The 24,400-nt window shown below is 38.2% G+C and overlaps 1 protein-coding gene across 25 annotated transcripts in view; it reads right to left on the bottom strand.

Annotated features, from left to right (window-relative positions):
• The window catches only part of NEB (nebulin), a 197,436-nt gene that overhangs the window by 83,972 nt on the left and 89,064 nt on the right, over positions 1-24,400 (bottom strand). For 18 of the 25 annotated variants that reach the window (XM_036023508.1, XM_036023482.1, XM_036023487.1 and 15 more), the window contains 20 exons: positions 22,201-22,308; positions 20,674-20,985; positions 19,919-20,122; positions 19,093-19,197; positions 17,938-18,045; positions 16,549-16,860; positions 15,415-15,618; positions 14,842-14,946; positions 13,796-13,903; positions 11,226-11,537; positions 9,529-9,732; positions 8,042-8,146; positions 7,795-7,902; positions 7,071-7,382; positions 5,977-6,180; positions 5,037-5,141; positions 3,775-3,882; positions 2,167-2,478; positions 1,185-1,388; positions 385-489 (listed from right to left, as the gene is read on the bottom strand). In XM_036023508.1, the coding sequence (XP_035879401.1) occupies positions 385-489; positions 1,185-1,388; positions 2,167-2,478; positions 3,775-3,882; positions 5,037-5,141; positions 5,977-6,180; positions 7,071-7,382; positions 7,795-7,902; positions 8,042-8,146; positions 9,529-9,732; positions 11,226-11,537; positions 13,796-13,903; positions 14,842-14,946; positions 15,415-15,618; positions 16,549-16,860; positions 17,938-18,045; positions 19,093-19,197; positions 19,919-20,122; positions 20,674-20,985; positions 22,201-22,308 (3,645 nt within the window). The remainder of the gene's footprint in view (positions 1-384; positions 490-1,184; positions 1,389-2,166; positions 2,479-3,774; positions 3,883-5,036; positions 5,142-5,976; positions 6,181-7,070; positions 7,383-7,794; positions 7,903-8,041; positions 8,147-9,528; positions 9,733-11,225; positions 11,538-13,795; positions 13,904-14,841; positions 14,947-15,414; positions 15,619-16,548; positions 16,861-17,937; positions 18,046-19,092; positions 19,198-19,918; positions 20,123-20,673; positions 20,986-22,200; positions 22,309-24,400) is intronic. The other 7 variants (XM_036023499.1, XM_036023498.1, XM_036023503.1 and 4 more) reach the window with 7 other exon arrangements.

Genomic DNA, 24,400 nt, shown 5'->3' with positions numbered 1-24,400 from the left:
TACTCTCTAATAACTTTTTCTTAAGGAAAGAAATTTAGGAGACAGTAAATCATGTGAAAATGAGAAAAAAATATTGTTTGGCTTTTAAAATGAAAAAATCAATGCTGGACCACTAAAAAGAGAACTGAATAGTACTATACATACTTATGTATGTTTATGTTGTGTTTTGGCAAAACCACTGCTTCTTCCTTCCAACAAAGTTCTAAAGACATACATCTCCATATTTTAAACACACATGTAGGTGTGCACACACATTGGCCTAAAGACTAGAAGTTAAAGTAATGGCAGGGAAATGCCTGTTGCTGAACTCTTGCTGGAGCACACGGCTGGAATGTTCAGTTAGGCAGAAGGCTGTGTAAACCAAGTGGATGTGTGGTGTCTTACGTTGCTGATCTGGATGGCGTTGAGTTTGGACTGCAGCATCGCTGGAGTGTCAGCTGGCACATTCACATTAGTCTTCTCTTTGTCCCAGGCTTCGCGATACAATGGCTGGTAAAAATGAAAAATAAAGCATAACTGATTAGTAAATAAGTTAAGTACAATATGAATAAAATCATAGGGACAATTAAAAATTCTCTTTGGAGGTTCTCCTATGTAAATATAGATCGCATTTTTTTAACTTAGAAAGTGTCCATAGTAACTACATAGAGGAATACATTCATGTGTAATATAATCTAAGTGTAAAGTCAGTCAGAGACAGTAGTGAAGTGACCCTTTTGTATTTATTCACATGTACTTTATCAGGCAGGTAAACCCACATTGCAGTTAACGACCCACATTGCTGATAACGTCCTGGCTCTTTGAGCTCAAATAAACTACCATAGTGACTCATATTGCTGCCCCTAGACTTTTCAACTATTTCATGACTGAATGCCAAAAGATGGTGGCTGTTTTGTGAGCATGGTATTAACTGGTTGACTTGCATTACAAACAAATTCTCAAAATGCATTAAAGCACCTATCGGAATCTGTGGAGCATGAAGATGCCCACCACACTCACATTGACCAAAGAGTTATCCAAGCAAATGAAATGTGGATATTGTTAATTGTTGGACCATATAAAATTCTATCTGGACATATGTATCTTCAAGAATCTAATGCTGGTAAGGGCAGTTTAAAGTTCACAATTAGAATTTTCACTGAGATTTCGTCAATGTGTCTGAACATACCATAAATCTGACTTACCTCACTGATCTGGAGAGCATTGGTCTTTGCCAGAATGACTTCAGGGGTATCAGCAATGCTGGTGAATTTGAGGTCCTCAGGCCTTGTACGATACATTCTTTCATTGAGAATATCTTGGGCATTCTTCACTCTTACCACTTCCACAGAACCCTCTGGCAGCCATCCGATACCCTTCAACCATTCCAGGTCTGATTTGTATACATTCTGCATGACGGGAGGACCACAGAGTGCAGCAGAGTCAAACTTACCTACCAGAGCATAATGCCAGCAAACCATGCACATCTCTGTTTAAGTCAGCTGGGTGGCCAATCCCACAAAATTCAAGGATCAGCATTAAATGTTAACATCTGAGTGTCGTGTCTCTGGTGCGCATCTCAGAGAAATTCCCAGTACCCTATAGGAATTGGAGTAGGGCTGACAAGTGGCATTTGGAGAATGACAGATAGCAGTGGCATAAAATCAAGGGCGAGCTTTGGTGCTTATCACTTGAAATCTGCCTTTTAGGTACCACTGGGCATAACAGCTGTAGGAATCTAGAAAAAAAGGTCCTTAGATGCATGTACAAGGAAAACAAAATTCATAGCTATGTCTATATGGACTTTTCTCTATATATAAAGTATAAATATGTTTTCCTACCTGCATCAGGTAAACTTGAAATTTAAAACTTTCTTATGCTTAACTTTTCTGAAATTTAGATATCTGATAATGCAAATATATAGAATCAGAACAACTGGGACTGAAATTTTCTACCTAATTGCATAGAATAGCAGAGTGATTTTCATCTTGATTAGTAAGGCCTTGCCAAAAAAGGAATCCTCTATAAGATTAAAAAAAAATGTTCAGAAAGCCTCTACTATCATGAAGTGTACAGAACAAGTTAAGCTCTATTCAGGTTACCAGTTAAATTAATTCCCTAGGGAATGCATTGTGACTAGACACAGAGACACACATCTCCCCAAGACTCTGGTGATAATATACGCACATCGCTCTGCAGTTCATAGGCTTTCTTAGCCTGGATCACATCATTCTGATCTGGCAGGCATGTCCACTGGTGCAGATAATTGCGATAATCAACGTCGCTAACCAGGACCTGGCATTTCTTGGCTTGAACAATTGACATCATATCCAATGGTGTATTGTGAATTCCTTTAGACTTCTCATAAGCTTTCTTATATTCTCTGTCACTCTGGATCTTGGCAGCATGTATGGACCACACCAATTTGGGGTCATCTTGTAGGCTGCGGAAACCCACGTGATGGCCCAGTTGCTTACGGTAGCCTTCTTTGTATTTGTACTGAAGTTGTAAAAATCAAATAAAAAGAAATGTGAAAATAATGTATTAAGAGGATTTTTCATTAAATGTTTCAGAATATTTTCTTAATGTAAAATGGCTCAACATTGGCAGTCATTATGCACATCAGCTCACTTTAAGAAAATTAGATAGGGCTTTTAGATAGTTTTATAGAGGACATGCACCTATCAGGAGGGAAGCAGTATGGTAACAAGAGTAATAAAAATATAATAATAGCTAACATTTACCGAGCAATCACCATATGCCAGACACTATTACGAGTGCTTCAAATGTATTAGGTTGATCTATAAGGTATTGCTGAATTTTTTAGTTAAAAATAGTTGCTAGTAGTGGCAATTATAAGCTCATTTAATTTTCACAACATCTCTACATGGTAGTACTTTTATTATCACATATTTGAGATGGGGAAAATAAGACACAGTAAAGGGTATCCATTGTCCCCAGGGTTGCTTGGCAGGTAGAACATTAAGTCAGATGGTCCCTAGAGAATATAGAAGGTACCTGAAGTAGGAAAAAGTCATGTGTGATTTAGGAGACAGACAGGGTGTATGTTTCAGGAATGGAAAGCAAGGTTGCTGATTTGAATCAGAAGGTGACAGCAGTAAGGCCTGTGGACAAGAGTTTCCACCTGGTCCACACTGATCCTAAGTGTCTTAGGATGAGAGTAAGAGCTTCTCTTTCTCTCTTTCCCTTTGTTTAGGTAGCACAGGCAAGTTTGGACAAAAGGGAGAGAATGGGAATAAGGCAGATACTGTGCTCTGCTATGGCTTTTAGAGATAAAAATGAGGAATAAGAAGGAAGAAACAGCTGAATACATAAAATAAAAAATAGAGAAGAACCTGGATAAAGGGAACAAAGGTGACTTAAAGATCTGGAACTGCGGTGGGGGAGACTTGCTAGGATAATTATTTTGACTTAGTAAGTTTTGAAATTGCTGTTAAATGAATCAAAAGGTTACTGAGAGCATCACATATAAGCCTTGAGTACAACTTGATTTTGAAGAGTGATTTCATTCTTAAGTCTACTTGTTTGAAACTTTCATTTGTGATTTATATTTATGTAGAAGTCATAAATATTTGGGGGAGTAAAATCATATACCACCTCTATGTTTACCTTAATGTTTTTCTTCCTACTTTAATGTTTTTAAATAAAGTCTTTAGTGTAAGACAAAACAAAATAGTTCGCATAGATTTTTTAAAAAACACCTAAATTCTTGAAAAATGCTCTTCCTATTTGTTGCATGGAGGAGAAGAACCACAAGGAGACATGGAGCTGTACCTCACTGGCAATGTCCCTGGAGGCTTTGGCTTGCTTGATTTCAATGGCATCTGCTCGTATGTCATAGCCTTTCTGCTTGGCTTCATTCCAGTCTTTCTGGTAGAGTTTCTATTAAGGGAAAACACAGGTTTGATTACAGGGATTGAAAATAAGTGAATATACTCAAAGTAGCCACATGAATCACAAGGTATAACGTCAACAGAGGCAACCTAGGAAAAACAACGGTCACCTCTGAGTTCTTCTTTTGGTTATTGGTTATTTACTTCATGGAGAGCAGGATACTTCTGATTAAATTTTTAAAGGTAAACATCTAAATCTAAACACCTGAAGTTAAACTAACATTTGAATATTTGCATTTATTACAAATGGTCCACATCTGAAGAAATCCCATTGCAAGTACATGAAAACTAAGAATCAACTGTGAACCTTCAGAAGGTACCATATAAGACCTGATTAGATTTTCTTCCTCATGTTGACCTTCAACTTTTTAGAGGTCTCTGTTGATGGGACGTGACATAGATATCATACATACTCTGCCCTTTGCATATAATTATAAGTTGTCTTTTGGCTTTTCTTATGGCCTTTAAATGCCAAACAAGAAAGTTTTGGATCAATCAAAAACCTTTTAAAGAAAATAGAAAAAAAAAGGCAATAGAGACTGTTACCTCTTATACTTTCTTGCATAAGAGGCATTTAACTAGGATTTCAGTATTCTCAAACAACATGCAATGAAACTGAGCTATAAACACTGGGCATATGACAATGATTTTAAGGCTGAAAGGAGTACACTAATAAGATTCAGGTATCCCAAATGCTGTAGGAACTTGGCCACGTATCTGAACTAACATTTTAAAGAGAATGTTTATTCATATTGCATTGGGAATGGTAGCTAAAGAGAACGTGTCTATCCATGCCTGGTGTGGCGCAGTTGGTTGAGCGCTGGCCTATGAACTGAAAGGTCACTGGTTTGGTTCCTGGGTAGAGCACATGCCTGGACTGCAAGCCAGGTCCCCCGCTTGAGGGGTATGCAAGAGGCAACTGATTGATGTTTTTTCTGGCACACTGACATTTCTCTCCCTCTCTTTCTCCCTCCCTTTCCTTCTCTCTAAAAAATAAATAAAATATTTTTAAAAAGAGAGAGAGAAAGTGTCCAACTCCAAAAGCTGAAAACATTTCTAAGACAGGTAATTTTTCGATAGCATACTGCATAAGCTGACAGATGTCTCATAAAGGCATTTACACTTCACATTTGTGCCTCTTACATTGCTGACTTGTAAGGCATTGATCTGGGCCTGCAGCATGGCTGGTGTGTCGGAGGGAATGCTGATGTTGGTTTTGTCCTTATTCCAGGCTTCTTGATACAGTTTCTGTGGAGAGAAGGGAAATATTATTTCAATATTTAATAGAGAATGAAGGTCTGAAACATAAAGTTTGGGTGACTATTTAACCTGGAAAATGTTTTTATATATGTTTGTGATGGTTAATTTCATGTGTTAACCTGATAAACCACAGTACTCAGATATTTGGTCAAACATTATTCCAGATGTTTCTGTGAAGGTATTTTTTAAGATAAGATTAACATTATCAGTAGACTTTGGGTAAAGCGGACTACCCTCTGTAGTGTGCGTGGGCTTCGTCTAATCAGTCAAAGGCCTTAATAGAAAAAAAACACTGACCTCCCCTGAGCCAGAAGTAATTCTACCTATTCACTGCCTTTGAGCTTGAACCGCACCTCCTTCCTGGGTCTCCAGCCTGCGGGCCCACCTGCAGATTTTGGACTTGCTGGCCTCCACAACAGTGTGAGCCAGTTCCTTCAAACCAATGTCTCGCTCCTGCCCATCCTGTTGGTTCTGTTTCTCAGGAGAATCCTGACTAATACAATGTTAGAACACTTAATATGAAGCGTTATGCCACAGGCTTTAGTATTTTATAGAACTTAAGTAGATATTTGGTTTTTTTTGAATCGTAATGGAGTAACATTTCTCTAATTTTAGTGCTTCCAAGTGTGTGGCAGGAGAAAGGCCCACTGGCATTTGTCAGAGTTCTACCTTGCCTGTGCCTTCCCTGAACTAGACGAGAGATTCTCAGAGCCGCTCCCACCACGACAGCCTTTGAAGAGGAATGGTCCACTAGTCTGGCTGGGTGGCCACATCCGGTAACAGAGCCCCACAAAAGGAAAGCTTGACATGAGATGGTTCTTACATCACTGATTTGCAGAGAATTGGCCTTTGCCAGGACAATTTCTGGAGTGTCGGTAATGCAAGTGAACTGCAAGGCTTCTGGTCGGGTCCGGTAGAGTCTTTCATTCATCAGGTCTTGAGCACCTTTCACCCTGGTCATTTCTACTGAGCCTTCTGGCATCCAGCCGATGCCCCGCAGCCACTCCAGGTCCGCTTTATACACATTCTGAAGAGATGTCAGACAGAAATTTTGTTCCCATATTAGACATATCTCTTAATTGAAGGATAAAGTTCATGGGGAGATGGTGGCTCCAAAAAAGCAAGACCTGAGATTTTGCATGACTTGGGGTTTTAATATAAATGACAGAGTAATTTTTAAAAGTATAATTCTTTATACTGGCCACAAATAGGAATACAATAGCAATAATGTTAAATTTCATGATAATTATTTGATGTTTAAAAATTGTATAACGGAAACTTTTTAAAAAGGAAATTTTGTTGACTCTCATTTCACTTTTACCCTATAATAAGAGATCCATGGAAAGTCTATTTAGTGTTTCGTATATAGCACAGTCGTGGCAGTTTTTTAAAAAAATTCATGCTCTGGCTGGTGTGGCTCAGTGGACTGAGCACCAGCTTGTGAACCCAAAGGTCACAGGTTTGATACCTGGTCAGGGCACATGCCTGGGTCGCAGGCCAGGTCCCCAGTTGGCGGCACATGAGAGGCAACCGATCAATGGTTTCTGCCTCTCTCTTACTCCCTCCACTCCCCTCTCTCTAAAAATAAATAACATCTAAAGAAAAAAATTAAATAAAACAAAAGTGTTTTATTAAAAATAAAAATTCATATAATTTGTCTGAAATACATTTTCATTGCCAAAAAATAAAGAAATGATATAAAGAAAATAGTCTGGAATGTGGGCCAGGGAATAAAAGAGATGACCCAAGAAGGGTTCTTTATCTATATTCTTCGTTCCCATGACGTAAGTCTTCAATACGGGTTTTTATTAAGCACTGTGAACGGCACCCCCTGGATCTGTCCAGAGAGGTAGTGCCTGGACAATTAGTAAACCTGTGTCTTCCCATTCCGCCCTTCCCAAAGTTCACGGTACATACATCACTCTGTAGTTCGTAGGCCCTTTTTGCTTGGATAATGTCATTTTGATCGGGTAAGCATGTCCAGTGATGCAGGTAGTTTCGGTAATCAATGTCACTGACTAGTGTCTGACATTTCTTGGCCAGCAAGAGGCCTAACATGTCTACTGGGCTAGTGAACTTGGTCTTCCACTTCTCGAAGTCCTTCTTGTACTCTCTTTCACTTTGAATCTTCCCTGCATGTATGGCGCACATAATCTTGGGGTCATCTTCAATGCTCTGAGCTCCAATGTGGTGGCCTTTCTGTTTCTCATATGCTTCTTTGTATTTGTACTAAAACATCAGAAATACAGGTTTAGAAACCCATTCTGTTATAACCATACACACAGAGACAATTACAGACATCATGAACACCCACAAACAAATAGGTAAATTTTATATTGCAAACATTTTGGCCTCACTGAATAATTTTAAACTAACACTTTATAAACACTATTACAAACATAACTGGAGTGTAATCATATATCTTCATTGGTAAAACCCTTTCCTGAATCAACTGAAACTATAATTCCAAAGTGTATTTTTCTTCTCTATGACAACAGAGGGCAAGATCTTAGGACCTAGGACGCAGGGCTGGAGGAATGCTTGTGAAAGCAGTCACAAAGTGTGGCCACTGGCTGCAGTAAGGTTGCACTAAGGTTAGTCAGCAGTGCAAAACCCGGGGTGTGAGACAGAGAGCACTTACATCACTGGCGATGTCTCTTGAGGCCTTGGCACTTTTGATGGAAATAGCATCAGCTCTCAGGTCATAGTCCTTCATCTTTGATTCATCCCATCCCTTGGTATAAAGTTTCTACGTGGAGAATAATCACAACAGAAAAATAAAAGTGTTATGGAAAGTTAATAGGCCAATTCCAGAAAGGAAGGTGGTATGATAGAAAAAGTATTTTAATTACTCCTAGAAAGGCTTAAACAACTGGAACATCTCTTACGTGGCTGATGTTGACAGAATTGCTCTTGGCCAGCATGATTTCTGGGGTGTCTGGCATCACGTGGATGGAACTTTTGTCGGCATCCCAAGCTTCCGTGTATAAATGCTGTGAGGAAAGTGAGGTAAAACCCTTTTTAAAAAGCCAATACTTTATAGTTAATGTCAAATTGGACTCATTTAACTATAAAATAGCTTTTTAAAGGTTATTTGGAGGTGAGAGAAGCAAAAGGGTAGTGAGGAGAGACAAAAATGGCAATATTTAAACAGCCATATGATTGTTTCATAGTCAATATGAAGCAACATAATGATCTAAATTATTCATTCTTTTTATCCAGTGAAACTCAAGCTTCCCCACAGGCCTTCCAAGGTCGGAGTGTGGGTATAGCTGGCGATACAGTAGGAATCCCTAGACTGCAGAGTCAAGCCTAAGTTCAAGCCCAACTCCACTGGGTCTGTGTGTGACTTTCTTTTTAGAGTACGTTTATTAAAGCTGGGGACAGTGAAACAGAGGAAGGGCTTAGGGTGGAAGCAGCAACAGGACAGAGATGAGGCGGTGTTCTGCTTGGCTCCCTAGAAATGTCGTGGGAAAGCAATGAGCCAAGGCGGGGCTGCCGTCAGCTCACTGGTGAGTCAGAGAAAATGGGGCCTTGCGGACAAGATCAGAGGGTTAGCCCGGGACGAGGTGCCACTGCCCATTGCTCCCCTGTTGCAAGTCTCATGGGAACCCTTGGAGTTTAGGAGGAAGAAAGTAAGAAGTTGACCCCCGAGACAAGGCACAAGTGTACTGCAGAGAGAGCCCACCAAGCTGTGTGATCTTGAGAAATGTATATAACACCTCGTATTCCTCATGTCTTGGAGGGAGATAATCATACCTTTTTTACTGAGTTTTATTTTGGTTAAAAATTAACCATAATATATATATAATGCATCAGTCATAGTAGGCACTCAACAGATGTTATGATATTTTCTATTGCTATTATCACTGTGGTTGCTGTTGATGGGTTTGGTATAGAACAGAATTTCTGGAGTGTTAATACCTCTCTCTAACTCTGGAATCTGCTGAGAGCCAATTTCATATTCTTCACTGAACAAGCACTCAGTCTCACCATGTGAATATTTGGAAGATGTCCAGGAAGGTATGGGAGAGTTCAGATAAGTTGAATTAAATCTAAAATGTGCATATTTGAGGCCCTACTCATTCGATAAAGAATTAACTCAGCCTCAATAAACAGATTGCTAGAACTCTGTAAAAAAGAACCGATCATCTGTCTTGTGTACTAAAACTGAAAACAACAGCAGCTCACTTTTCAAAATGGAGTTCTACAACCTAAGGAGAAAGAGTAAACCAAGCAACTAATTTGAGCTGTGCACTAGCATGGCTATAAATACTGCATTTCCCAGACATTAGAACAAAATGCTAAATGGTTACACATTTTTTCACTTTATGGGAGGTATGACTTAGGCAACTGGAAATAGCTGAAGACTAACCTTGCTCATTGTCAGGGCATTATTCTTCGCCAGGACAATTTCTGGGGTATCTGTAATGCATGTGAATTGGAGCTTGTCTGCAGGCGTGCGGTACTTCCTGTCACTCAGGATTTCTCCAGCTCTCTTTACCTTCTCGACCTCTACGGAGCCAATGGGCACCCATCCAATGCCTTTCAGCCACTCCAGATCCGCTTTGTAAATAGCCTGAAAATGAAATAATGTCAAATACTTATAGAAATTGCTAGATAATCCAGTGTCTGATTGTCATTTAGCATATACAGAGAATGTGTAATTTTAAACCTTATTTGTGTTAAATTTCTGGGAAGACTCACTTTGGCGTAGAAGAGTTAGTCAAACAATTTACCCCGGAATATAACCCTGTTTTAAAGACCTATGAAATCTCTCTAGTAATATATAATTTCATTGACAAAGTTATTTTAAGGAAATTACTTCCTGCCTCCTGATACAAAGGGTTTACTTTCTGATTTGAGTGTTCATGCCTCCTTGTGTGGGACTAATATTCTGGTAGGATACAGTTTGCTCTTATCTAATTGGGCAGTGGCCTTCACAGCCAGTCCTGTAGTAGAAAGAGAAGATGAATGCTCCTGGCTGATCGCAGGTTGAATTGATATGCTTTCTGGGGACAATAAAAAGAGTGTCTCTTCATATAATTCTATATACATGCTTCTAAGCCAGAAGGTATTAATATTTTTACTCCATTTTATTTTCAGTTCCCTTTTTCTGTTATAAATCAAGTAAAGTAAGATATTTAATTTTTCTTTCACTTTTCTTCTTTAAATTTAAAATAATTGGTTTTCTCATTATTAAGGGTAACAATCCTTTTTATTTTTATGGATTTTGGAGAAACTTTTTTTACAATGCCACTACTTTTATCATTCTTTTGAAAGTGATTATTTTTTAATCACTTTCAAAACAACAACAACAACATCAAAACAACAACAACAACAACAAAAAACCAAGGAGCTACTAAACCAATGAGGTGACATTAGTAAGGACAATTTACAGGTAGAAAACAGAAGTGCCTAACATATTCCTAGGCAGCTATTGTTTCTAGCTCCTTAGATAAATTGTCTCAATGTATAATGTATTCCTAAACTTCCTTTTCCAAGTTATAATAAATATTTCCTATAAGTTAAGCAGTCAGAAAAATGCTAATGTAATCAATTCATTTGGAAAATTAGATTGCATTGAACCAGGAATTTTAAATCTGATATCAATGAACTTGGATAGAAAAAAATATATATATTTAAATTTATTTTCATTAACCTGTAACTGAAATACAGCATTTCTTTCAATTGTAAGTTTAGGCAAGAGATTATAGTAGTATTAACACTACCTGGGACTTGGTCGGCAATAGAATTCACAAATATTTTCATATTCTATTATAGTTGTTGCAGACATCTTGAAATTTATGATCCTCATTTTTTTTAAATTAAACTAGTGGTTACACCCATTGCTAGATCTCTTTATTTAATATGTTAATAAAGCATACATCCACATATACACACATATGTGTAAATATGTATATATTTTTAATCTGCACATTTTATGACATTGTTGTGAAAAGTTGTGCATAGCTTTAACCAGATTGTCAAAAGATTCCCTGGCACAAAAATTGTTAGAACCTCTTTTTTAAACCTTTTAAACACATGCTGAATAATATTAGACCCACTCACATCACTCTGAAGGTCATAGGCCTTCCGAGCATGAATGACGTCGTTCTGATCGGGCAGGCAGGTCCATTCGTGCAGGGGATGCTTGTAGTCTATGTCGCTTACAAGGATCTGGCACTTCTTGGCCAGGACCACCCCCAGCATGTCCACGGGGCTGCTGAACTTGGTCTTCCACTTCTCAAAATCTTTCTTGTACTCCCTGTCACTCTGGATCTTGGCCGCATGAATGGACCACATCATCTTGGGGTCATCCTTAATGTTTCGGGCCCCAATGTGGTGACCGAGCTGTTTACGGTAGCCTTCCTTGTACTTGTACTGCAAAAAAGAAAAGGGATATTAGTCAAATGATAAGAACATCTCATGTATATGACATTTCACAATTTCATACACACACCATTTCTTTTGATTTTTGCCACCTCCAGTGTGAGGGAGAAAGGTTCATATTATCAACCCCATTTTATCAAATAGAAACCTAAAGTCTAGAGAAGATAAGTTGTTTTGTTCATGGTCACATCACAAGTAAGTGGCAGAGTTGAGACTAAAATGGAGTAGCATTTGGTTCCTAATATTTTCCCCTTTCTCCTAAACTACAGTGAGGCAGGATAGCAAGAAGCTAGGGAAATTCCTTGACAAGTGGAATGGAGAAACCAAGACAAGAAAATTAAACAAGGCCAAACAATTTGAACAACTTATAGCCAGCTAGTTAATCACAAGAAGTTATCTTCTCTCACCAAGAACACTTGAGAAAAAATGGTTCATACTTCTCCTGCCTAACCAGAGAATACATAGCTCAAATCCCTCCAGTCTGGGAGATAGAGGTCAGAGACCCAATTTATGTCATTGGTGCCAGCCAAACCCAAGGACAGATGAAGTCGGGGAAGCAAAGAGCAAAAACCTGATTAGAGTCAGTCAGACTAAGATAAAAGTAAAACAGTAAAGCAGACCAAAGAATAATCAATCCCAAACTCTCCTATATGCTTATTTTGATGCATGGGCATATTGAAAATGGACATGGAAAAGCTGATGAATAGTATGCTGAAACCCTCCCCTAACAGTCTCTCCCACAGAAGAGAGATAAAAACCCTCACTACAAAAAATGCCAGCACAGGCTCCCTCTAGACCACACCCATGTACTTCCTTGGGTATGAACTTTTTCCTTCATCCTAAACTCTCAGGGTCCCCACAAGACTTGCAACCAGGAGACCAGTGGGAAGTGGCAGCTCGTTCCCGGCTTACTCCCCCGACGCTGTCTCCAAGGCCCCCGTTTTCTCTGACTTCCCAGTGAGCTCATGGCAGCTGAGCCTTGTCTCACTTCTTTTCTACAGTGTTGTAGGGAGTCAAAGCAGAGTGCCGCCTAGGCTTTCCCCTGTTGCTTCTTCTACCTTAAGTCCTTCCTTTGTCCACTGTCCCACCTTTAATAAACATATTCTCAAAATCACCTGGACTCTTGTTGGTTGTGAAATCCTTCCTGCACTAAGTCAAAAACCCACACCCTGCAGGCCAGCCTGAGGCAGCCCCGCACCAGGCCAGTCCATGCCCAGGGACGACACTACCTAGTTTACACAGCATTGCTTAACAAGTAAAGGTAGAACATCTTGTATAATTTAAGTGAGCATCTCCTGAATATAAAGATGTGGCTATTCTTTTCTAAAAATGCTTTAATATTTAGAATATTTTAGAAGATATTCCTTGTAATTAGAAAGCATAGTGAATTCCTTGGTGGAGGACATGGGCTATATTCAGACAGAATCACCAGGAACAACCTCCCCTATTAGCCTGTCAATGCTGTTAAATTTTCATGTGAGAAAGTCATGCCTTGGGTCAATACTTTTAAAAATTTAAGAATAACATGTCATGGTCCATTTTACCATGAGGTGATCATAGTGTGGGATTCTGCAGCTGGATAGCCAGCAAATGTTTAAATAATAGAAGGAATAAAGCATCATGTAAGGCATGGGACTTTTCTAGAACAAGAAAAGTCTGGATTTGGGTTCTACGCAGCCTTCGTACAGAATGAGGGACTGGAGACCCTCCCCAGAGGCGCCTCAGGAGAAAGGAAGAACTAGAGAGAAGAGACAAGCAGGTAGAGAGGAAAAGCTTCACTTACTTCTCAATTTGTTCTTGTGATCAGTTATGGGCATCTTGGCAGGAAAACCTCACTAAACGTCACAAAGTCTGAACTAAAACTCTAAAACACATCCATCGTAGAGTATTCTTTTAATGCCAGAATACATTGATAGGAGTAGCAGGAAACTGTTCACACTTATATTTATTGATTGGCATGTGCAATCAATTTTTTTTATAAATTTCTGTGTCAACTGTTGCCCAATTTCAAACATATGACCCCATTTTTAGTGTCCATAAAATATTTATATTTAAGAAAATACCTCTATCTTTAATTGATTAGTAGGTATAATAGACATAGTATCTTTTGCTTTTTTTTGTTTTATTTGCAATCACTAAATGAAATTGAGATTTAGGGACAACAAAAATTCTGCCAAGAGAAACTATAAACGCTTCTATTTGTGAACATCTTTGGATATGAGATGCCTCTTCTAAAAACATCAACTTACATCACTAGCAATATCTCTGGAAGCCTTGGCTGCCTGGATTGGAATGGCATCCAAACGCAAGTCGTAGCCTTCCTTCTTAGACTCTTCCAAAGCAAGTTTGTAGAGTTTCTGCAGACAAGAGAGGCAGTAAGTCCTTCCTCCTTTCATGAAAAAGAAATCTGTTAATTAATTACTTTTTCTCCATCTTCATTTAAACTACAGGAACAAATCCACAAAGTGAAGTATTAGGACGAGTTTGTACAAAACCTGGTTTCATAGGACTTAAGTATTTTAAGGCACATGTTCTAAACTTTGGAATTTTATTGATTGGTAAAATTTAAGAATTTGGGGGAGAGAGCCACATGTAGTTGCCAAAATTTTGTTTGGCCAAACAAACACATGTTTAAAAAACTGAGTTACTATTACCACCATAATATTAAAGAAAGGCCATTTTAGTAATAAAGAAGAAGAAGGAAAGTATTTAAAAACTGAATATATTTAGATTCATGAAATACTCAATGCATTGTCCTTATTTTTTTCTCATTTTACCGTGGACTGTTCTTAAAGACCATGACCTATCTGTAAAGTAGGGTTTCAGAACCAGTGCCTTGATGAAAACGTTGGTTCTCAATGAAATGCCTAAAAAATGCTTGCAAATAACATTAAATGGTAACCAGAACTTTAATGAAGCAGCAAAATAATGCAGAGCATAAAAACTCACTGACCATCAAGTGAGTTCCAAGCCACGGCTTGCCTAGTAAATAGCTGTTGAATAAAATAATGGCGAGATACCCTCACTGACATGTAGGGGAAGGCTTTAGTAGTATAATTCCTATTGGAATATTTCTCCATAAAAATTTCATTCCTTGATATTCTGTCACTAAAAGGCTGGCCTACTTTGTGGACCTAACACATAGCCCAAAATTGAATCAAGAGAGAACTGCCTTTTACTCTTAATGTTAGTTTGGAGTATGTATAATAAATTAGTCAAAACAGTTCATGAAGGAAACAGTTACAACAGTTCACTTTTGCCTTTCTGTTCACTATAACATCAATAGCTCACTCACATCACTGTAGTTTATTCTGTTGAGTTTGGCCAGCATGATTTCTGGAGTATCAGGCATGACATGGATGGTTTTCTTATCATTGTCCCAGGCTTCAGTATATAAGCGCTATGAAAAAAAAAGTGAGAAAAATTATTTTGGAGTTCACAGACATTTTTGGGGGCGTTATTTGCCAGTCACCTCTCCTCTATACAAAGTAGAAATAAAATTATTAAATTTGCATAAATTTCTACCTTTTGTGTATATAAATTACTATTTCTAAGAGTATTTAGCTTGCTATTTTGTGGACTCAGAGCTTTTACTGTTTCTTATTAAAATTCTGTAGCAGCTCTGAAAAGTATAATTGGGTTGTAGTGTTTAAAATCTGTAGTTATAAAATAATTACAGCACACAGTATTTTTAACATTAGTTTAATATTTTGAAGAATTAATAGGTAACTATGGCTTTACAATGGAAAAGTCATTTTTAAAGGTATCATAAACCCTATAGGAATCTTTAAAATGTAGTGATACATCAGAATGTTCACCTTGTTCTACAGTGAATTTTGATACCTAACCGTGAGGGGTGAAGACTCACCTTATTCATGTTTATCGCATTGCTCTTCGCCAGCACTTGCTCTGGTGTATCAGTTATGCAGGTAAATTTCAGTGCATCTGGGCGCTGACGGTAGATATTGTCACTCAGTATCTCTGTGGCCCTCTTGGCTTTAACAACTTCCAAGGAGCCAATGGGCACCCAGCCAATGCCTTTCATCCATTCAAGGTCTGCCTTATACAAATTCTGCAAATCAGGAAACACATTTATTCATTAGTGTTTCAGGTTCACAGTCACAAAATGGCTCACACTAGAGAGACAACAAAACTTCTGGTGAACAGGTAGGGCTCCCAGCACCCTAGATCACTCATTCATAAACATTATTGAATTATGAGTGTGTGTTTTTTAAGCATTTTTTAGTACAGAGCATTATACCAAGAGTTATGAGAAATTTTCTAAATGTAAAGGACACAGTTATACCCTTGAGTGCATTATAAAACTTTTACACAGGGTAGTATATTAGACATTTCCTTAATTATTCTTTTTATTTTACCCTTAATAGGATAAGTCAATTTTTAACAAAAATTAGACTATTGCTTTTTAAGAACCAACTTTATTTTGTTTTACTTTATTTTTATTTTTTCTTGAATTTATTGTGGTGGCATTGGTTCACAAAACCACACAGGTTTCAAGTGGACAGCTCAACAAAATCACGAAAAAGATAAGAATGTCTTAGTACTTTCCTGTCAGTAAATACAAAATATGAAAGTTAAAATAATTTAGCATAATATACCTGTGTCCTAACTCTCCATAATACCCTCCATTCACATATACATACATTTCTACCACTTCTGCCCCAAAATGTGTATAGTTATATATTTTGAGGACTAATTTTCATTTAACTCAGACAAAGAAAGCCCAAATTACCAAGAAGAAATGTACCTGCACAGAATTGATAATTTATTTACACTTCATTTCCTCTTTTACTTATAGCTTTCGGGGAAGAAAAATTATGAAATAATCTATAGGGCTACCAGTGGGAAACTGTTTTTGAATATTCAGTTGTATATTATGCAGAAATATACAAACAAATTCCAGTCCATTGGCACTAGTCAGAGCCCACGGCATGACTCAGAGCTGCTTCTGCCATGGAGAACCCGCATTGGGAGTACTCACGTCACTCTGCAGGTCATAAGCTTTCCGAGCATGGATGACGTCATTCTGGTCAGGCAGGCATGTCCACTCATGCAGAAGATGTTTATAGTCCACGTCACTGACCAAGGTCTGACATTTCTTGGCCAAAATGATGCCAAGCATGTCCACTGGGCTGCTGTATCTGGTCTTGTACTTCTCAAATTCTTTCTTGTACTCGCGGTCACTCAGCACTTTGGCAATGTGAAGGGACCACATCATCTTGGGGTCATCATGTACTGCTCGGGCACCAATGAGGTGACCCAATTCCTTACGATAAGCTTCTTTGTATTTGTACTGAAAGAGAGAACCTAGTAAATGACGAGCTGTTTCCTCCTGTTCCTTCTGTGGCAATGCTTTTCTGGGAAAGGTACTAGGGGAGTTTCATCATTTGCAGCCGGGATGCTACACAGTGGGGCGTGCTGATCTGTCAAAGATGATGTGCTCGGTCTCACACCCCCACAGGCTAACTCTACGACAATTCCCTTATATCATGCTAAAAATTACATGTTGACAAAGTGATTAAAAATGAACATTGAAAGGGTGAGCTCAGGTAGAGTGATAAAGTGTCTCAGAAGTCAGTCATGTGGAGGGGTACATCTGAGATGCGTTTCCACGGTTCATCGATTTTATTTTTCTAGGGCATTCTGAGAAATAATCTCTGCACAAATAATCTGGGGTGTAGTTTAAAACTGGGCAGTTTTTGTTGTTTGATGGGTAAAGAGTTTCAGTTTTGCAAGATGAAACAGTGAGAACATACTTAAGACTGAGGAACTGTACACTTGATAAAGGGTAAGATAGTAAATTTTATGTTATGTGTTGTTATTATGATAAAAAGAACCTATAAAAATGGACAATATTGTTACTCTCAGATTAATATTAAGTTGTCAAGGAATCTGATGCTTTTATTTTTAGGGTAATGGAATATTGATTTTGTGCACCCCTCAGCAAGGGAATTTATAGCTTTTTTGCTATTCTATGTCCTTCTTCAAGTCATGGGGGAGAACTCAGTGAAACTCTCTTCTTCCTTGGAATGTTTGCCTTAGGTGTATCCTGAGGAGAGCTCAGGAGGTTTTAGGAGAAGCTCAGCATAAGTCCATCTAACTTTAATCAAAGCACTCAATTTTATTAAGCAAAGCCCAAATGACAAAAATCAAAGGAACCACATTCTAGTCCAGGCTTTGTTCTATGATGCTTGTGATCTGGGGTGTGTCACCTACAGTGTCAAAGCTTCAACTTATTTGCCTATAAAATAAAGGTGGTTAATAAGATAGATGGTGACTAAAGAGACTTCCAGCTGTGTCCCTGTAATGTGATAACATATGCAGGGTCTGGCCTGTTGGGAACAAAGGGAGGGACTTGATCAGCTCTTACATCACTGGCAATGTCCCTGGAGGCCTTGGCAGCCACGATGGGAATGGCGTCACTTCTCAAGTCGTAGCCTTCTTTCTTGGCTTCTTCCATGGCCCGGCGATAAAGGCTCTGAGGACAGAAGTAGTAGATTTTAGATGCAGTACTCACTTTCACTCTAAAAATGTATTTTTGCCAAAGGAAGACTACTTTTGGATGCAGAACTGCACTAGGATATTCAGCCTTAAATAAAATTTAAAAAGGCATAAGTATGCCTCTTCTTTAGGGCTACATTTTTATAGGCAAAAGTAATTAATGTGGATGAAACAATGAATATGGCCAAGTCTTGAAATGAGTGCTTAAATTTTCCAGTGTTCTCAAACTGAAGAAAAGTCTACCTTTCCTCTTTTGTTAAAAAGGAAGACACATGCACAGACACATAAGACATCAGAATTCTTCCTCAATAAACCAGATAACTCTTTGTCAAGAACAACTGGGCAAGAAGCTGTTTCTGCGGGAGTACCCCCGGACCTCGGAGACACGTGGCGACAAGTCAGCTGGAGCCGATGCGTGCAAGAGTGTGTTTTACCATCTTCAGACAATTCTAAATGGGCAAATTTAAAAATTTTCTTAGTTCTTGCAAATAAACCTCAAGTTATTTTGAGCATATTAAAAATCTAATTTTCATAGTGACTTAAATGGGAAGGGAAAATTTAAAGTTATTAGGCAACTACTAATACTTTGTACTGGACTCGGTGTATATATACATATAACCTCATTTGTTCATCACAGAAATTCTTTAAGATAGGCAGTTTTATCCTGTTTTACAAATGAGTAACTGAAGAAAAATTCAGGGAACAAATTTTGAAGCAAGTGTTAATCTGATAAATAGCAATAATTGTTTTTTAATTAAAATTACAATTTGTTTCAATCATTAATAGTTGACTTTGAGAGCTTCCCCCCCCATTATAGAGAATTTTTGTGTTTATCTATTTCTCTATCTACCTATCTACTTTTTGAATATAATTATATATATCTTCAGGGCAGAATATTGGCCATAAGAAATAAAACTAAACTAATTGGTCCACATGATAATTAAATCCATAATTTTGACCTTTCTTTATACATCAGCAAAAAATCAATGTGGTCAGATCAAGGAAATAAAATAAGTGGTCTTACCTCACTGTAATTTATTTTATTTTGTCTTGCCAGCGTAATTTCAGGTGTGTCGGGCATGATGTGGACTTGGGTTTTGTCTTTGTCCCAGGCTTCTGTGTATAAGCGCTGTAAGAGATAAAAATGTTAGTGAATTAGACGTGCAGTGTTTGCTGTAAACAGAAATTCCTGATTTAGACATCCTGACAAACTTGAAAGCCAGCATCTTCACTATCTGTGCTGTGTGCAGTAGACCAATATTCTCCAGTCTCTTTGATATTATGAGGTTATTATTACTAAATATAAATGTAGGCTAACATATGAATAGTAAAACTATGTGTCTCGTTACAAAATCACCTCCATTCCAACTAAATGAAAGGCAAGTATTTTCTTTCGAAGCATATATGGACAGCCACATGTACTGTGACCTTACAAACAAATCCTTCCTCATCTTTTGTTTGTCGTTTTATTAACTGCAATTGTACTTGGATTAGCCATCTCTAGATTTCTTTTTTATAAATTGTATTGAGATTTACGTTTGACTTGTTTGTTATATACTTACCTAGGTAAGTACCCAATGAGAAAAAAAAATTGATACCAAACCATAATAACTCTCATAGACTTCAAACAATTTGCACACCAAATAGCTGTCCTATTCTTAACTCAATCGAATTTCCCAAGAGATGTTAAAGCAGAAATTCCCACAAATAATGTAACTGAATAGAGAACTCAACCAAATCACTATACATAGGATGACAATTAAATAAAAAAAAAAGATGAACTTAATTAATTATAAATATTCTCAAGAACCTATAGCCCTGTTTTACTTTCCCCAAAACTGGGAGCTCACCTTGTTCATGGTGATGGCGTTGTTCTTGGCCAGCACCTGTTCCAGGGAATCGGTCACACTGGTGAATTTAAACTTGTCAGGAGGCTGGCGGTAGATGTTGTCACTCAGTATCTCTCCAGCTCTCTTGCACTTGACCACGTCCAGAGACCCAATGGGGACCCAGCCGATGCCTTTCATCCACTGGAGATCTGATTTATAAATGTTCTGGTGAGAAAACACAAAAGCAAGTATTACTAAAGTTGTTAATGACACCTGATTTTAAAAATGAAAGAAAAAGACTGGAAAACTTGGATAGGCAAATTTCATGTCTTTCTCTTTTAAAATATTATGTCCTCTCTGAAAGAAAAGTATAGCACAGTGAATGAGGCGTGAGGAGAAAAAAAACATTATTCTTTCTGAGAGCTCTACCTAATCTTAGACTGTTATCTATGTATTAGTACAGTGATTTTCAAACTTTTTCATCTCATGGCACACATTAACTAATTACTAAAATTCTGCAGTACATCAAAAATGTACTTTTTGTTGATCTGACAAAAAAATAGGTATAATTTTGATTCATTCACATCAGACAGCTATTGTTGTGCTGGATGTTGTCATTTTTTATTTGACAATCTAAGGGAAAAGAGGTGAATGCCCCTAACAAAATAGTCAGGTATTACATGTTTCAAAAAATCTTGTGGCACACCCATGGAACATTGCTGCGTTACTATCATGAGTGTGGTTACCGGTGGTATTTAACAGGTCTCAGTACTCACGTCGCTCTGAATTTCATAGGCCTGCCGAGCATGGATGACGTCGTTCTGGTCCGGCAGGCACGTCCACTGGTGCAGGTAGTTCTTGTAGTCCACGTCACTCACTAATGTCTGGCACTTCTTGGCCAGGACCACCCCCAGCATGTCCACGGGGCTGCTGAACTTGGTCTTCCACTTCTCAAAGTCCTTCTTGTACTCCCTGTCACTCTGGATCTTGGCCACGTGCATGGACCACATCATCTTGGGGTCATCTTTGATGTTGCGGGCTCCAATGTGGTGGCCAAGCTGCTTGCGGTATCCATCTTTGTATTTGTACTGAAATAAAATCAGTCATTTTAAAAATAAAAATAAAAAGCTCAATGTCTTATTAATGTTAAAGTTTATTATTTTGAAACTGGTAATTCTTGGAGAGAAATGTAATCTGAATATGAATTTATCTCCTCATCCTAAACTCTGATTAGGCTTCACAAAAGCACTCAAATGGGAAGATGTGCCAAACTGCACAGTTTTAGGGTTTGCAGACATTAAGTCCCTGGAAATAAAAGCAGCAACACTTCTAAGAAAATCAGTTAGAATTGTATGCTACCTTTGCTTCAACTTGGGCCAGTACAGTCACTAACCCAGAAGTTTTACATATGGTTTTGAGAATGCTACTCCTGAGTCCACAGGTACCATTTCACCCTCCAGACTATATACTGCCCCTCCCCAATCTGGCTCTGCTGAATTCCACTGACTGGACATTTCCCTGAAATGGACGGGCCTGGTTTTCTCACCATGTGCTTCTTGCTCTGTCAAAAATCAAATTTTGCTAAGGTTTGCTCGGGTTCCTCAAGTGAGAAAATAAATTATACAACTACAAGAAAGCATATTGTTGGAAGTGGTGGTAAATGCTGACTCTGGACATTTTCTGTCCACTTGAGGTGACAATGTCACACAAATCCTAATGTATATTTAGGACCCACTTCCTTCAGAGACAGCGGGAAGAAGAGTCAGGCTCACCGTTTCGTTGTTTTGAGGTGTTTGCCTTTGCTTTTCTGTTTTCATTTAAAAAGAACTCAAAAGGAAGCACATAAGATAGTTTTTCAAAGAAAGAGTTGACAGAAGTCCAGAGCAGGTTTGGGGAAAGGTGTGTTTCCCTAGACCTAACTGTAACCAGGCCTTTTTCTGATGTTGAACCAATATATGTAACCAAGTTATTTTTTAAACTTTTCTGGCATTTTCTTATTTCTGCATAGGCCATGTGCTCAAAATATGGAGATAATGTCTCATAATCATAGGCAGGAAAAACTTTAGATTCAAATTCAATTTTATACTAAAGATTAGGACACCCTCTCCCAATGGGACCTGAATATTCAAGTCTTTTGAAGTTAAAAATGCAAAACAGCTTTTCCAACGGAAAAACATTGTTTCATTTAAATCACAATAAATGTGCTTGAACTGGCATCCAGCTGCATCTTTCTGTTGTAATGATGACCATGAGGAGCCCTGACCCCATCCAGCCACGTACATACATGGAGTGGTGTTACTTACGTCACTGGCGATGTCCCTGGAGGCCTTAGCTGCCACGATCGGGATGGCGTCACTCCGCAAGTCGTAGCCTTTCTTCTTTGCTTCTTCGTTGGCAAGTTTGTACAGAGTCTACAGAAAGAAAGTCAGAGCTAGAGCAAAGGTCTGACAGTGACCACTTAGAGATTATCAAATGACACACCACACCATTTAGAAAAGAAAAGGCTCTGGAAACAATAAAAAATTCTACCAATATTAAAAATAAATACACTGTATCTTATTTAAAAAAACTATATAGCATTAGAAACAAATGAGTGAGCATTAAAGTAGATGTGTTAATCTATTATATAGCATAGGTTTATATACTAATCTATTATTAATCTACAATGATATGTAATAGATCAATATATATCACGTAGATTAAATGATATATTATGCATACCAACATTGATTAATGTGATCATAATATAAATGGATGGACAAAACATCCAGCTATACATATTTCTAAGAGAAAAAAAGAAATTGCAGAACAATGCTTAATTTCTTTGTTTAGAAATATGAGGTTTGTGCAGAAAAAGTCCAGCCATTGTTAATATAATGAGAACAGTTTGCATGATATCAGTTTAACCTAACAGCCAAGGAGAATGAACTAGAATGCACGTGTGTAACCAATGATGACTTCGCTGTACTAGTCAGCGGGGGTGGTAAACAATGTTGAGTGAGCATGTGTACTGTGTGGCTTTGCACTCAAAATGGCTGAGTGACTAGAGCAACAAATCTGCATCCAATTTTGTATTAAGCTTGAACATTCTTCTGCAGAAATAATTTGGATGATCCAGAAGGCCACAGCTACGGGCAACTGGTGACTGGCAGCTTCATCACAGCAATGCATCTACTTGTGCATCACGTCTCATGCCGAGTTTTTTGGTGAAACATCAAATCATCCAAGTGACTCAGCCCCCCTGCATCCCAGATTTGGTGCCTTGTGATTTCTGGCTTTTCCCAAAACTAAAGCCACCTTTGAAAGGGAAGAGATTTCAGACTGTCAGTGAAATTCAGGAAACTATGACTGGGCAGCTGATGGCAACTGGGAGAACTGCGTGAGGTCCCAAGGTGGCCACTTTGAAGGGGGACTGAGGTGTCATTGTCCTATGTACAGTGTTTCTTGTGTCTTCTATCTTCTTCAGTAAATGTCTCTACTTTTCAGTATTACATGGTTGGGTACCTTCTGGGCAGACCTCATGTATATATGAGTATGTGTGAATGTATATATATATATATTTATATACTTTTACTCATTTCTTTACTTTTGGCAATTTTGACAATCATGTAATATTTTATAACATTTAAAAAACAAGAAAAAGATTGAAATCCAATTTAAAATGTAGACAACTTGGTTTTAAAAAAACTTTGATTCTAGACTTTAGCTGTATCATATTAGTAAAACATGCACCTATAAAATTGCATTTTAGTTTAAAAAAAAGTAATCAGTGTTGTTAATGGAGAGTACTTCTTTTCATGCCTGAGGTTTTCTTTCTACTGAAGGAGCTCCATTATTTTCTCAGGCTTTACTCCTTTCACTGTGCCTTTATGTGCTCTGTCCCTGGAGAGGTATAGTGATTTACTGATTTATCTCCCAGGTAGGGATGGGATACCTGGACAGGCCCAGGTCAGCCCTAAACTGCTCCCTCTAGGAACAAACTCCAAGCAGGAGCTTCTCTGGGCTCCGAGCAGGACCTCACCCCTGGGAGGGGTGGAGCTGATTGTCCTGCTCCCATGTGGCCTGTGCCTGGATGAGGAGCCCAGTTCTTCAGTTTAGTTAGCAGGTGGTCTGCCTCTTATACAAATGTGTCCTTGAACTTAACTTTAGCAGTAAAAAATGTGATATTTTGAATTTCATTTCTACTCCTTAGTTTTACTTCTCAGTTTTACTGAGGATCCAGGTGGGGAAGAGATGCATATTATTAGAGCAGCCTTACTAGGTTGCCAGATTTAGCAAATAAAAGGATAGCATGACCAGTTGAACTTGAATTTCAGATAAACAACAAATAATATTTTAGTATAAATATTTATCCAGAATTTTATTTGGCTATCCTACCTCTTGGAAATGTCAAAAATACTACTCAGTCCACTAATTCACACTAGCAGTGGCCATAAAGTGAAGGGAGAATGTGAGTTCACTTTGTCTGTAGAATCTGATAGCCTATGATGTGCAAGCCAGATT

Source organism: Phyllostomus discolor, chromosome 4 (assembly GCF_004126475.2).
Source record: "Phyllostomus discolor isolate MPI-MPIP mPhyDis1 chromosome 4, mPhyDis1.pri.v3, whole genome shotgun sequence".
Taxonomy (NCBI): Eukaryota; Metazoa; Chordata; class Mammalia; order Chiroptera; family Phyllostomidae; genus Phyllostomus; species Phyllostomus discolor.
The sequence above is the reverse complement of the archived record's forward strand: the minus strand, read 5'-3'. Positions and strand labels throughout refer to the sequence as shown.